General features: G+C 39.8%; 1 protein-coding gene across 1 annotated transcript in view; it reads left to right on the forward strand.

Moving 5' to 3' along the window:
• Positions 1–16407, forward strand: part of SH3GL2 (SH3 domain containing GRB2 like 2, endophilin A1) — a 98937-nt gene that overhangs the window by 69999 nt on the left and 12531 nt on the right. Inside the window, exons 2-3 of the mRNA XM_032676094.1 lie at positions 10021–10089; positions 12281–12353. Coding sequence (XP_032531985.1) covers positions 10021–10089; positions 12281–12353 — 142 coding nt within the window. The remainder of the gene's footprint in view (positions 1–10020; positions 10090–12280; positions 12354–16407) is intronic.

Here is a 16407-nt window from a genome sequence, read left to right on the forward strand (position 1 = left end):
AAGAGATCATTGTTTCTGCTGAATTTAGAAGCTATATGAATGAAGCACGCATGTGTTAATGTATGTAGTTGAGATAAGATGGATCATGATCCATAAGCATGCTGTACATCGGCTCCAGATTAGGATGCTAGCTGGATGGATACATTGTCTGTGTTCTCTTTCCCTATTTTTCCATTCTGGGTGTTGTCATAGTTTTAAGACCCACAACTCACCTACCTTAAAGCACAGAAACAAAACTTAAAGCTGCAATTCTGTCTACCCAGAGGAAGCATCTTCCCCTGAAAGCATCATAAAAATTGCTTTGGAGACATTAGAGAGGTATGAAAGTTTGAATGAATATGTCATTTCATGGTTTACACTCTCTTTTTCAAATACAAACCCAGTATTTATTCATGGTAATAGCCATGATAGGTCAGAAGCTGGCAACTGCTAGTGTTCCAGAAGAGAAAGCCAGGCTGTGCACCTTCCTAGGTAAGAAACCGGCAAACTCAAAAAATTATTAACGTTCTTTTAATAGCTTTGCTCCTCTCTCAGAGTTTCCGTATGGCTGCCCAGCTGAATGAGATGCTTACACTGAAGAAACAGGCACCTACCAAATTTTTTTGGCACTCTGAGAAATACAGCACAGATGTCCTATTACTCTGTGGTGATGCAGTGTAGGGCAGGGCTCCCACTACTGCTGTGTGGTGAACTTTTAAGGATTGTGGGTCCGAATCCATACCCCTTTGCAGAAAAGTAAAAAAAACTTGTTGGCATTTCATTGCCTGCAGGTCTGCTAAAGCGATGGTACTGTTGTTGCTAGAAGTAGAGATACCATAAAGGAATAGATTCTCTGCTCCTTTTCTGTACTGCAGAAAAGCAGAAATTGGCATGTCTTCCAGCTAACACAGCCACCTTTTTAATACCAATTTCTTCTCTTTCTCATAGTGGTGTCCTGCAGGGACAGAGAGTGTTAAAAAAGGCACACAGTGTTCTGGCTGTCCTCCGCTCTCTGGCAGCTTTTGAACTTCTGCCATCTTCTCTTTGCCAGCTCACAAGGCCACTCTAAACTGCAAAGGTGCTGGGGTTGTGACCAGCTTTCTGGCTGAACTGAAACTTTGCAGAGAACTAACCTCCTGCAGTGTGTGTATGGTAAACATGCGAGACTTCAGTAAGAAGTTTAAAGACTTTAAATGAATTCTGTTAGTTATCATGGATGCATTGCAGTGTCTCAGCTATCAGCACATTTCTGTCATTGGAACGCATAACATTGCTTTAAATTTTTGTCAGCTGTAGGGTAATACCTACCTCATCTGTCATGGTGGGCACCTCTAGGCAGGGACTCTCTATACAGAGATACAGTATAGGGCAATACTACACCAGCACTTCCTCAGCAGTGTTTTCACTGCCCTCACCCTGCTTTTTTTCACTTGCCAGAGGACAGCTTCCAGTGTAATGCAGTGGTATTGCAGCAGAGACTCTGCAGTAACTTCTGTCAGTGCAGAAGCTTGTGGCATACTTTCCTATTGTGCGCTAGAGCTGAATGTGAATGACTCCCCCTGTATTGCTGGAGTTGCGGGAATTCTGCAGTATGGTCCTTGCTAATAGCCAGAAAGAAAAAGGCTACATCAGATTGGTCGAAGAAAGGATTGTTCCAGCTACCCTCTTTTCTCTCCTTTGACAGCTTTAGCTGAAAATGAAAAAAATAAAATGAAGCTTAGAGATAGGTTCTAAATAAGGAGAGTAAGAACAGGGGACAGGTTCACAGTGCGTATTTCCTACCATATGACAATGCTGGAGGTTGGGATCCTGATCTTTATGTATCCTTCTTGGGGAGAAATAGTTCCACTGAGATTTATTAAGTTTTGCTTTTGCTCCACTGGCATTACTGGAAATCCTATCCTACAAAGAATTTTATTCATAACTTGACAGGCTTTAGCAATGGCTTGTCTTTTGCACGGACGGTTGCTGTGTCTTACGTATGTCACATCTATAGCCAATTTCTCTGGCTTTCTGACCTGACTTCAGACTGTTACTGGAGCTCATAAACAGGGCTATGGACCCTACTACTAGCAGCTGTGAGGACTTGCAAGGCCAAGCTATTGTATATGTATAAAGGGTATTTAGAAGATGCTTTGTGAGAGAAGAAGGCAAGCCTTTTAGAGTCCAGTCATAGCCTTCCCTGCTTAAGTTTCCAAAATTCAGTTTACTTCCTGATCTTTGAATAGTGCACTTTATTGTTCACATTCTGCATCAAACAGCAGAGTAAAGGGAACTTTTAAGCATGAATAAAGCTAGCCAGCCTGTGCCTAGTGTGGTGTTGTGGTGGAACAGGCCAGTAAACAAAGATTTCTAGAGGGAAGGAAGTTATTTCAGTGCTATCAGGGGAGGGAGTTTATTATTTCCTGATTAAATATATCTACTGCATGACAGAAGGGAAAAGGAAAAGATAATCTCAGGCTTGTCTGGCAGATGCTTACCTAAAATACATCATGAACATTTTGGTTAGATATGCTGCTGATGGCAAGCAGTAGCAGGTGCAAAGTAATGGTAAGGATTTTCCCCTGTGCTTTGCAAGTGTATTTCTTCATTTTGCTAAGGAGAAATAAAAAGTTCAATGGCATAATCAAAGTCTCAGTGCAAACAGGAGATAAAAAATTAAGTTCCCTGGAGATTCTTAGATCTCCCTTTTCTTTCACTTTTGTCTTTCATACTGTCTTCATGATCCATTACAGCTCCTGTGGTAGCAGTGGAGTCGCTGTGCTCCTCAGTTCTGTAAGGGAAGGATCTTCTGCTACTGAGCTCCAGATGATGGTGACTTGCTCTTGTGGCTGTACAGCTGAAGCAGAGAATTTACTAATGAAATGTAAATGGGCATTACTATGTCTTAAATGTATATAAAGTTGGGATCCTATTTTCATTTTACTGCTAGCAGTGACTTTCTGTATTCTCATGCTGTGTCCTACTGACAGTCTGTATTTTGCACAAGTTGTTTACAAATTAAAAGAAAAATAGAATAAAAATCAAATAATTTTAAATGTAAGGCTGAGTGTGATAAGCTTTTCTTGTGAAATAAGTTTAGTGGAAGTGTGGGATTTGCTCGGTTTCCCTAACAAGTGAGTACAGCGTACATGTGAGGCTAACCCCACACTTCTAGGTACTTGTGAGATTTATCACATTTATTGAGTTTCCTGAGGCTTTCCAAAACTAATGATATTAGCTTATTTGGCTTGTAAACTCATCTAGATGGCTGTTCTGGAAAACCCTTAGCAATACTACTCTGCCTCAGTTGAAATTAGATATTAGTTTCCTTTCCAGTACAGGATAAGGTTCTGTGAACCAGCGCTGATATTCTCTACAGCCTCTTAATATTTCTGAAGATAAACTGTCTGCATACTAATCTGGAAAAGTCCTTCTTTTATTCTGTATTTTGATGACAATTGAACAAGGAGGAGAACTCTAAAATAGAGCTAATTTACATATGCTTTTGAGGTGTTTTTTCCTTCTGAGGTGTTCTAATTTATCTGAATCATCAGAAAATCTCCTCTGTTGCTGACTGTTATTACAGACAGTGTGATTTGCCACAAGAAGTGTGTTTCATAATCTGCAGAGAACCAGGGCCATGATCATAAACTTAAATTGCAGATGTCATGCGGTTTCTGTGGTAACAAATTTTGATACCATAAATGCCAAACTGTGCAGGATCAGACAAACAGAAGAATTAGCCTGCAAGTAACAGCTTTCTCTTACTCGAGTGTGTGAAGTGACAGAAAAGAAAATGTCTTGGTTAGAGATTGTGCTTTTTTAATAAAAATGTTCCTTTTCAAATGTTTTCTCCTTCTGAAAAGCCTCCAGCTGGGTCCCTACAAATCTATGGGGCCTGATGGGATTAATCCCAGAATCCTCAAAGAGCTGGCTGATGTCCTCGCAAAACCTCTCTCAATGGTTTTTGAGTGGTCTTGGGAATCCGGAGAGGTCCCAGCTGATTGGAAACTGGTGAACATTGTCCCGATTTTCAAGAAGGACAAAAAGGAGGACCTCAGAAGCTACAGGCCTGTCAGTCTCACTTCAGTGCCTGGTAAAGTTCTGGAGAAGGTTTTTCTGGGAGGTATTGAAAAACAGCTGAAAGATAATGCAGACATCGGTCATAGCCAGCATGGCTTCATGAGAGGGAAGTCCTGCATATCCATCCTGATTTCCTTTTATGACAAGGTAATCCACCTCGTCAAGGTTGATCAAAAGAAGCCAGTTGATGTAATCTTTTTGGATTTTGGTAAAGCTTTCAATACTGTCTCTCACAGGACCCTTCTGGACAAACTGTCCAGTACACAGCTGAATAAACACATCGTAGTGATTGAGTAGTTGGCTCAGGGATCAAGCGCAGAGGGTAATAGTGAATGGGGTGACATCAGACTGGTGACCTGTCACTGGTGACCTGTCCACAAGGCTCCAACATAGCCCCTCTGCTCTTCAACATCTTTATAAATGACTTGGACACAGGACTGGAAGGGATGCTGAGCAAGTTCGCAGATGACACAAAACTAGGAGGAGCTGTTGACTCCCTCAAAAGCAGGGAGGCCCTGCAGAGAGACCTTGACAAATTAAAGACCTGGACAATCACCAACCAGATGAAGTTCAACAAAAGAAAGTGATGGATTCACTGGGATGGGGAAATCCTGGATGTTCATACAGACTGGGTATAGAAAAAAGGTCCTCACTCTGCGCTGTTTGCGGCAAATGAATCCTCAGACAGACTTTATCCAGGAAGAACTCTCTTGTAACTGTATTGCTCCATTTCTATACACAGACTCTCGACTGACCCCGGGTCCAAGCTCTCCAGCCAGCAAGATGTTCCCTTATCTCCCCACATACCACACCCCCCCATGTGACTGCTTCCAGCCACAGAGAACAGCCATGCTTCAAGCGGCTTTCCAGCTTGATCTTGTGATTCTTTTCATACACAGAGTAATCTTAGCTCTGGCTCGCTCAGGACCAGTATTTTTGGTATTTTTTAGGAGAAAAAAGTATTTTTGCTTTAGTATTTTCTTCTTCTTCTATCATCCAGGTGGCTGGTGTTGTCCATCCAGCCACTCCTACAACTGGGGACTGAGATGCTAGAAAGCAATGCCATGGAAAGGGACCTGGGAGTCCTGGTTGATGGCAAGTTGGATATGAGTCAACAGTGCCCTGGCAGCCAGGAGGGTCAACCGTGTCCTGGGGGGCATCAGGCAAAGCATCACCAGCCAGTCGAGGGAGGGGATTGTCCCACTCTGCTCTGCACTGGTGTGACCTTACCTTGAATATTGTGTGCAGTTTGGGGCACCGCAGTATAAGAAAGATATTAAGCAATTTGAGATTGTCCAGAGGGCAACAAAGATGGTGAAGGGCCTTGAGGGGAAGCCGTATAAGGAACAGCTGAGGTCACTTGGTCTGTTCAGCCTGGAGAAGAGGAGACTGAGGGGAGACCTCACTGCAGTCACAACTTCCTCGTGAGGGGAAGAGAAAGGGCAGGCACTGATCTCTTCTCTGTGGTAACCAGTGATGGGACCTGAGGGAATGGGTTCAGGGGAGGTTTAGAGTGGATACTAGAAGAACATTCTTCAACCAGAGGGTGTTTGGGCACTGGAACATGCTCCCCAGGGACGTGGTTATAACACCAAGCCTGACAGAGTTCAAGAAGAGTTTGAATGATACTCTCAGGCACATGGTGTGACTCTTGTGGATGGTCCTGTGCAGGGCTAAGGGTTGAACTCGATGATCCTTGTGGGTCCTTTCCAACTCAGCATATTCTGTGGTTCTGTGAAACCTTCACCATGTGTACACAGACTTCTTCTCATTAAAATGTGTATTTCTTACTACTTTGTTTTGAAAGTCTTTCTTGTGTTTGCAAAGCTCACAAGGCATCACAGCATTTTAGAGCCTGTTTGAGAATACTTAACAAACCTGAAGATATTTCTGTCACTCTACTTCCTGACAGTGACAGGCAAAAGTCAAAAAGGTAAAAATGGCATGGAAGAACTATAGAAACCTATGGAAGAGATGCTGAGTAATCAGGAATGAGAAATCATCTGGGTGACTTGCATTTAATGAGCACGAACTACAGAGACTGTTATTTTTCTGCATTGTGAATTTGTAAGCTTTATTCATTACTGTTTCCCATAGCCGTCATATTAATAAATATTTTCTTTCTACCACCCCATCCACTGTGTGATGATTTGATAGGACTATACTGTCAACAGCCTTCTTTTTAGGGAAAGAAATGTTATGCTGTGAAAATGTATTTGGAGCTATGAATGCATTCAGTAAGGAGACTGTTACTTTGCAGCCTTACTGTGGTATGACCACTTTGTGAACAACATTCAATTTGTGTCATAGGGAAAGACAATGTATTGTGGTGGTAATCTATTTAAAGCTATTTTTCCACTTCTGTATAGAAGCAAAGCTGCCATTTATATATGCTGCCAAACAAGTATTTAATGAAATTAATTGAGCTGCAAACTCAGGTGACTACTAGTATAGTTTAATGCTGATCTTACTGCATTTTCAAGTTTGGGTAGTTTCATAGGTTTTCTGGTAGCAGTTGTTTGACCTGTGAATTATTCAGAACTCTGGTACAATGCAGCATCAGAGTACTGAAGCAGGTAATTCTCGTGGAATAGATATCTAATGCACGTTTGATTTAATTGGCATCTTATGAGTGGTGAGAGATGACAGCATCAGAGTCATATCTTTAGAGGACTGGCGTATAAGATATTGTGCAAGTGATCATCAATGTATTCTATAAAAAACAACTGGAATTTTCAGGATATTCATAGTGATTGCCCAGGCATATTTTGTCCTCTGTGACATACTGCACCAAGACACGGCAATACACCAAAAAAAAAAGTTTAATTGCACAAATATATGAAAAATTGAACAAATGGATTCATAACTAAGACCTAACAAGTTTTGTTGTTTCACATGAAATCCATCTACCAAACCCCATTCCTGTCACTATGGCTTATATTCCAGCTCCTGTCAGCATTTACCAAAAAACTTTTTAATATTAACTGCCAGGAAAAAAAAAATGTTAATTTTTTTCCTAAGTGTAGGAATCATGCCAATTTTGTTGTTCTACTGAAACCATTCTGATCAGCAGATGCTAAATTCATATTCTGCCTGAGTGGAAATGGAGTCTTTATAAAATTCAGATTTGCTTTAAGGAACATAGCATTGGTTTTCAGTCAAATAAAATATGGAGATCCCAATAGTAAAACATGATATTGTTAGAGTAGAAAAGTCTGTATATTTTTTGATTCACACAAATGACATTCTCTCCTCCCTTAAAAGGCCTTTCATTCTGTTGTAAAGCAAGAACTAGAATGTTAAAACCTTGAAATGACTTGACAAAGGAGATTTTCAGTTCCTGGTTAGCAGTAGCTGTTAACCTGGTGATGTTCTTGACTGCTTCTGAAATGGTTAGCATGAGAGCAGATCCTGAGCTCGTGTAAGCTGGCATAGCTTTATGACCTGTGATAGTCAAATCTGACAATCTTAGGTACTGATGGAGTGGTAGCCTTAGTATAATGCTTTAACAGTTGATTTGGAGGATGAATATAAACAGACTGAAAAATATCTCTAAATTTAGTCAATATAATGATGACATAGATGTGGCCTCTGTTGCAAGTGCTTAGGCTGCCTTTCTCAGGCTCACTGGTCCCACCTGACCGCTTTAGATTACGGCCTTGCAAAGGAGGTTTGCTATCCTCTTTGAGCAGATTACACCCTACTGTCCTAAAGGGCAAGAACTTCTAAGGGTTTAACTTTTTTTTTCCTTAAATTTGAATTCTTGATTTGAGTTCTCATCTCTGCATGAGTGTCTGTGGCCTTTAGGAAAAAAAAATCAAACCCAAAGAGTATTTGAATTTTCAAGTGGAATTTTTGTTCAACTGTGCTTTTCCTGAGGTCTGTCAGTGCTTTTCCAAACCAGATTTTTGTCTGCATAATGGAAGGGAAGATAGTTCGTTGGCAGTCTGTGGTGTAACTATCCTGAAGGAAGAGTCTTCTCCAGCTCCAGAAGAGCTGAAGACTTAACAGCTCATCTCTCTCCTTTGACTTACCCCCGTTGTCTGTAACAGTACTTGACACAGAGTTTTACAGATTAATTTTCTACTTAGCACATAGTTTTGTTAGTCACCTTGGGTGAGTGACTCGTGGTGGTGTTTGTGAGCTAGTATTGACAAAGTGACCAAAAACTGAAAGCACGTTTAGAAGAGAGGGTTGACCCGCCTTTTTGACTTCGCGGTGACAACTGCAGCAGACTATAAGGCAGCAGTTTTAAGATTGTCGTACGTTCCTCAGTTAGAGTAATGATGAATATGAAGGGAAGGAGCAATTGTTATGGTTTATAGATGTGAATTGAGACATTTAGGGCATCTCTGGGAATGAAGTTATCTTTTTGCAAATCCTCATCAACTATGAAAATATCTCAAAGTGATGAAATGTAAAGCTACAGTCAAAAAGGGCTGGGAGATTAACTACCTTTGGGTACTTTGTATCCTCAGAGTTGAACTACAGTTATAAAAAATCTATTTTCAATATTTTACTAGCATATTAACCTATTGTTGTTTTTTGTGGTAGAATGCTGCTGTGCAGATTTAGCCATATCATCCGTAGTAGGATGTCCATTTGCAGAAGATTGATTCATGAAACTGAAAATAAATAGTACCTTTTAGAGCACTGCATCTGTCCCTTGTCCACTGCAGAATGGCTCCTAACAGTACCTTGTTTGACTTCTCATGGGGCTTCACTAGTCCTGGTAAGGCACAAGTTCAGTAATACAGACCACACAAGCTCATCTGCATTCACAGTATTGATGTTTCACGAACGCACCATTTGGGCTACTAATTTGCGGGATGCTGACAGAAAACAAACAGCTGATAGCTATTTCCGATTGCACAGAATAATTACAGCCTGCATTAGTAAGTGCTTGGCTATGATGCACTTCCAGCTTTGTTGTAGTGAACTTGAATGAATTTAAAATTATTCAAATGTTTGGATTTTATTAATGTTATGTGAGTAATTGACTGTGGGCATTCTTCCTCTTTATACTAAAAAAGAATCTATAGAAATGAGTTACCACAGTCATTGAAACCAAGAGGAAAAAAATTTTCTTTTGTTTCTCCTTGTTTATTACTGGAGTCACTTCACTGAAATCAGTAGTTAAAAAGTCATATGTATGATTAATTTCTTATGAAGCATACCATCCCAGTAAAAGATTAGTACAGTCACTGGATCATATGCACCTGACTTAGTTGTGGAATTACACCACTAAAAGACTTTGTGATTGACAATGAAGTTGCTGAAGTCCGTTTTGAATGGTGTCTCATAGCAGTTATCATTCAAAACTGTTACTGTCAATATTACTGACTGTAAAGGGAGACATGGTCCATTGTGTTCCACTGGATTAGAGAAATGAAAGAGTAGCACAGGATAATTTTCCAATTAGTTTTCAAACTGAGTATTTTATAAAAAAACCAGAATATTTGCTAAAGACACGACACCAAATATCCCTTTCATTCTCTCTAGATATGTCAGTTGGGTATTTTATATATGTCATGTTACCCTCCTGCTCCTGCTTGAGTGTGTGAATGTAGGGGTTTTTTTAAATCAATCTTTCTCTGTCTGTCTGTCTGTCTCTCTTTCTCTCTCTATTTATAAACTCTTGATTTTTACTGGTGAAGGTCTGCTTGCGGATTGAGTCAGTATTGGAAAGTTCTCAGGCATGGGTGCCTCTTGAGTTAGGCCTTGGAAGATTCTAGGTGCTCTGTGCTTAGGTGTGGTTTTTATTCTTGGTCAAAAATTGTGTCTCTGAGGCTTAGGCAGTAATATATTATTTCTGATTGTTTAACTTAAAGTGTGTTTGAAATGAGTTTTTCAGAATGAATAATAAGTCTTACTGTTGTAGTGACTTAACAGAAGAAAACCCAACATTTCTCTAAGAAAATCTGTAACTAAATTTTTCATTTGTTGCTGAATCTGTTGTACTTTTTTTAATTGCAGAAAGTGAGTGAAAAAGTAGGAGGTGCAGAAGGAACCAAACTAGATGATGATTTCAAAGAAATGGAAAGGGTAAGTTTAAATATAGATGCATATATTCATTATTACCATGCATTTTTTCTTTCAGGAATTTCAAAGTTTTTGTCCCTGAATCACTCAAAAAATTTTTGAAAGACTTAACTTTTGTTCAGCAGAATGGAGCTTTCCATTTCCTATTTCTGTTTCTTTTCTAACTAAGGCATGTGTAGTGTATGACATTCTTTATAACACACATATTACATTCAGAGATTGAGGCTGATGTCAGCTACAAATTAGCTTCAGTTAAACCATTGCAGGGGATCTCTGGAAACTGAGCCTATCTACAAGATGGTTGTTTCAGTGGCAAAGGGTGCTAGCAATTCTCAGATCCTTGAGCGACAGGTCAGGAGGAGCAAAAGCTGTCTGCTGAAGTGTATTGACAGTGGCACTAGAATATTCATTCACAGGTTCAGATCCTGTTAGGCAGCCTCCACTGGCAAAATGCCTCAGGTTAGGTGGGCCTAACCCCCCATAGGAGGCTGCTTGGTGAGCCTGATAGTGGTAGCACTGAGTGTTTCGGTGGAGGGAAACAAAAATAAAAAAACTCAGAACTGTATGGGGCGGTGATAATATTTCATCGGAAAGAATTAGTAGGGGCAGGTTTTTTTCTGGCTTCAACTTTGAAAGGTACTATCAAATCTTGTAACACAAGCTAGTGCTAGGTGATTTATAGGGTATGTATCTGATATAAAACTGATTAAGAGAGCAGCTGTTTATCTGTACATTTGTATAGTGAGGTCAGGAAAAAACCTTGGATGGGAAATAAAGGAGAAGGGCATATCCTTTGTACTTCTTACAGAGAAAGTACCGAGTTGGTTTCCCCCCTCCCACTCAGCTTCCCTTTGTATATGCTGCAAGTATAGGCACTCCCACTGGAAGATGTTAATGAAGATTCAGAAAACTGGTGTAAAGTTTAGAGTGGAAAAGAGGACATTGCCGGGATGAGTCCCACATAAAGCTTGTGGGTGGCATGGGTTGGCAGCCCAGGAGATAGGAGCACCGAGACGTGAGAAGGGAACAGGATAAATTCATCAGTTGCCTCCACACTCCCCACCTGGCCCTCTGTCCGTCGCCAGCTTTCCTGCAGGCAGTGGACATGATCCTTCTGCCCATTCCTAGCCTTCTGTTCCCTCACCCTCGCTCTCCTCTGCAGCCTTCTAGCCATTTCTGGGTTCCCTACCAGGCAGTTCAGCTACTTATTCACGTAGGTCTGGCAGACCTGTCCTGCTTCTTTGTGTAAAGCATAGAGCAAGACCTGGCAGATGGCAGTGGCAACAGGAAACAGGAAAGACGTCAGTCACAGTGTGGTGCAACCAACCTACCTTAGGTGTTCTTTTTTTAAAATAGGAACTTGCCATTATGGTGAAGGAGTTCTCTCTGTGGGACACAAGCTACCCTGCAGAGAAATGCAATGTGTCCTTATAAATACAGACTACACAACAGGTTACGGGGATTCCCCAATCTGCCAAAGCAGCATTTTTATTCTGAGACCTGATTCTGAGAGGGAGAGTAGTTGCACACTTTGCTACATTCACTTTAGAAAGCAGATAGGAAGTGCTTCGTAAGAAAGCAAGAATTCTTACTACAGAAGAAAGTAGAAGAAAGTAATGCTATTTGGTTCTAAGTATTTCAAAATCCTAACTACGGGAGTCAGCCAAGGGACAATAAACGGTCAGTGCATCCATGCTGATAGGTTTCTTGAAACTGAAAACTGAATGAATACCTAGTCTTCTCCATCACAGTTTTACCAGACCTTGCTCTCCAACCATAGTTGACTGACTTCTGCTTTCCTCTCATTTTGCCAGTTATTAGGGGATCAAAGATGGCCAGTTCCCGAAAAAGTTGCCAGTGACTGTTCTATCAAAAACTTTTCCCTATTGTGGATGGTTCCCAGGGTGATGTAAAGAATCAGCACTGTACAGTGAGTTGTATCAAATTTCTAACACACCCTGAGATACTCTGTACTAATGGCTTCGAGAACGGATCTGCTAGAAACTGAAATGGTGTACTCATGCTTTAGTAGTTTTTTAGGGATTATCATCATTCTCATACCAAGCTGTTCTCAGGGACATAAAAATAAATTATAAGAAGAATTAAAAGAATTTATAAGAATAAAAAGAGAGAAAAATATCTTCCTTTTGTCTAACTTTTCATGTTTCTTTTTGTTTAACACTCTCTCCTTCAGAAAGTGGATGTTACCAGCAGGGCAGTTGTGGAAATAATGGCAAAAACAATAGAGTATCTTCAGCCCAATCCAGGTAACAGTCTTACAGTACTTGCAGCACTTTTTGAAAGTACTCTTTCTCACCAGTACAAAATTCTGACAGTGTAAAATCTCACCAGTCCTCGCTGATGCAATTAAGGTTAACACAAGATTGGTGAAGTTATTGTGAAATAACAGAGATGAGTACAGACTTCTGTGTCATGGGTATGGGCACAGAGGAGGCCAATCAGCCCACAGGTGGGGATCAGGAGAGACACAGTAAGACTGCGTGAGGCATCTCTTACTGTCTCAGTCATTCACCATGTCAAGGTAAAGGACCAGGCAGTCCTTGCAGACCATGAAATAAAGGCAAAGTTCTGAAGCAACTTCCTCCATGGCACAGGAAGAGATAGCACTTTTCATCTGGTCCTCTGGTGATTTCCCTTATTAGAGTTAGTAGAAAAGGGAGGGTGCAACAGAGTTGTTGATGCCATACTGGTGAAAAGGAGAGAAATGGGTATAGTCAGAGATGACTAAATTGAACCTTCAAAATAGAAATCAATGAGTGTTTTCTGTGGGGAAATGAAAGAATGGGTTTGTGATAGGGCTGATGGAGAGCTACATGTTCCTCTTTCACCAAAGATCCTCACAAGGAGGGGTGATCTGGACCTGTAATAAATAAGTAAACTATTAAATTGAAGAATATGAAGATTTCTATAGCAATCTAGGAACTACTGTAAGTCAATGCGAGTATCACTGATGGGCAATGGAGTTAGCTTGTGCAAAATCAAGGTGAAGGTAAAATTAGGCCCTCTAGCTACCATAAGTATCTTAGAGTGTCATGGAAGTACAGACCAAATTCACTCATTCACACTAAGGAATATATATTCCTAATAGCTGGAAACAAACTTGAACTGGTGTGAAATATTTCAGCTCCAGTGTGGTATGCTGAAGGACTATTGCTGGTATAGATTAATTGGTGATATTTTTATCTTAGATTACAGAAAAAAAGGGTAATAATAACTCAGTGACACTGACAGTGAATTGGAAAAAAAAAAGAGAGGGATGAATAGCGTTTACAAGTTCAAGAAGTGCTAGAGAGAAAATAATGATGACTAGAATGGTTTCTATGTCAACATATGAAATTCTGTTTATGACACGAATCCACAGCTTCACTGCTTATTGTCAACAAGTATTCTGCAGGAAAAACAACAGGACTGACAAACATTATGGACCTAGTGATAAAATTGTGAACTACTGTCAAGCTGCTGTTCTGCAACACTGTGTAGACTGAGTAATAAGCTTTGGCTGTTTGGTGCTTCTCTGACTGCCTTCCTGACACATCTGAGTGGTTAGGATTGCTGTGAATCACGAAACAGGCTCCCATCAAAAGCAGGCAGCAAAATTTCTGGAAGTAGCTAAGTGTATGAATCCAGGCACTTCAGGCTGATGTAGATTCGCAGTGCTGCAGGAAAGAACACTTTCCATAGTCCAGCTACATATCCCTTCGTCTGCTTGTGGCACATGCAAGTAGAATCAGAAAATTAAAATCATAATAGGCAGGAGGAAGATTTACTTTCACACATAGAAAATGAAATCATGTTATTCATTTCATCAAACAAATCCTTTAACAGCAGTATTTAACAGAAGATTAGAAGTTTACTTGTGTTTGACAGGGAGAAGAGAGATTGGGATGTAGCACACATTCCTTGAAAAGGAAGATGTGCCCTGAAAACACGAATAGGCATGGATAACATAGGACTGTGGTTCTAGAGATCAACTGGTTTCATGGTGTTTTGAAATATCAACAAAAGAAGTATGCATCGTGTTCTAACTTCATAAAACAGTTAATTAATGCTGGAATGGAGAAGGAAAAGGATATTAAAGACAAAGGTGAAAGCTATTGAAAGAGATGTTGGGCTGAGATTAGTGCAAATGAAAAAGATAGCTTTGTGATTCCCCAGTTATGAAAAAAAAAGCTGAAGGAAACCTGAAGGTTACTGAAGTTGAACGTGATGAAGACTTAAAGGCTTTCCATGCAGATGTACGTGACCATATTTCAAGAAGAAGATATGCAGGATGAACAAGATTGAAAGTACAAAGAATGAGTGATTGAATTCTCTGTTTAAGTTTCTTTCAAAAGATTTTGGCAGCATTCTTATGATTCACTGTGGTTCTGCTAATACTTAATATTAAGGTAAATCATTAGTGACACCATGAAAGTAAATGTAAAGGAGAGGGAGTGCAACTGGGAAAATAATCAACCATTCAGATCACTTGCATGTGATGCTTTGTACATCTTTGCCTGTCCTCGCTCAGGTTGAAATATAACTTAGAGAAGAAAGCACATGGCACTAGCACAATAAAACAATAGAACTGAAAATGTCAGGGTGGGATTTTGAAATTGGCTGAGGACAAACTTACTTTTGCTCCTGTGGAAGTTACTGGAACCAACTTTAGAAGAAAAAAGTGGAATGAGACCACTGGCAGATGTATTCTAAATTCCTACTAAATTATTATTTTAATGTAATCATGATTAAATTATTAGATAAATCATTCAAACATACATTTTTCATGCTTATATTTCTTCTCTTTAGGATATGTTTCTTGTCCTTCCCTTATTATCCTTTCATCTCTTTCATTCTTTTCCATACGTTTTGCCTTCTACTATTACCTTGCTGTCCAGAATATAGCCACTTCATCTTTTTATATTCCCTCTCACATTTTTTCTTTTATTTCTGAAAATACTCCCATTTGTTCCTGCTTTTTTCAGCTTGCTGCCTCATTCCCCTGACTAATTTTGTTTGTGCATTAGTTTCATTTGTGCTTCTGTATTTTCTCTTTGCCACCATCATTTCAATGCCATTTTTAAAGGCCAGACACTTCATTAAAATGATATACTGAACAGTCAGCAAGTCTGCTGACTGTAGTTTTTTAGTGGGTAGAAAGAGAAGGTGTCAGAAAATTCACATGTTGAAAAACATGATCTGATGGCAGTCAAGGGTAGTGAAAAAACTAAAAAAACCCATAATTACTATATGTTAAAAATATATTTTCCTTTCATAGCTGCTTCTCAGACAAAATAAGTCCTATGAGACTTGTCTGATTTTCCTGTGTCTATTTCCATGTCTGTATCTGTGCATACATTTATAAGCGGCAAAGTGAAACATACAACAAGAGCTATCTCTTGATGTGCACTTTTAACAATAAATTGAAAGAAGAACATTTATTGATTCCAGTTCTAGTGTTTTGTTTTGTTGCAGAAATGTGTGCAAGGTTCAGTTTTGTCCAATGAAATCGGCACACAACAGTGTGAGCTACTAATGTTTTGTAAACAGAAATACTAACTCTCAAGAGCACCTAACAAAGTCAGGCCTTTGCAAGTGGAAAGGTAGAGGCATTCATAGCTGCCCTCCTCTAGCACAGACAATAATGTAGTTAAGAAACATCCTCTGAGTTAGCTTGCTGGCAATGGGATTTAGCTGGCAAAATTTGAACTTAAGTAGTGTTAATTAATTCACTCTCTGCAGGCCTTTCAGATTCTGTAATTGCAAAAATTCACTAAAGCACATCATCAAACAAATCAGTTCTTTTGTGTGCACTGTCTTTGTTTTCATCAATTATGATAATTGTGTCCTTTCTTCTGATCTGCAGTTGAAAGCCATATTGAAGTAAGAGTTTCCCCAAACCTCCATAAAAAGCAAAAAGGGTTTCAAAGGTTGTTGGACATCATGTTTGGGGACATAGATTTTATTTAATGTTCTACGACAGAAAATCTTCCAAACATTTAAAAATGGGGGGCACCACAGTTTAATGTTGAGTGTACCTAGTCTGAACCTCTTCTTGAGAGCAAGGCTGTCTCAATCTCTATCTCATCAGCTACCTAGGGATTTTAAGATTAAGAATCTGGAGATATCTTACAGATTTTCTTGCCTGTCATGTGTCAGACATGCTGTCATGGAAGTGTTTCTAGGCCTACTTCTGTCCAAGTAGTTTCAAGGGAAGCTTTGACTTCAGGTGCTGAACAGAGACTCCTCTCTATCCTACCAGCAAAAACAAAATGGCAGTGATTAGCAATATTTCATTCCTTCATTCCAAGGGCTTAGTCC

This window comes from Chiroxiphia lanceolata, chromosome Z (genome assembly GCF_009829145.1).
Source record: "Chiroxiphia lanceolata isolate bChiLan1 chromosome Z, bChiLan1.pri, whole genome shotgun sequence".
Lineage (NCBI taxonomy): Eukaryota > Metazoa > Chordata > Aves > Passeriformes > Pipridae > Chiroxiphia > Chiroxiphia lanceolata.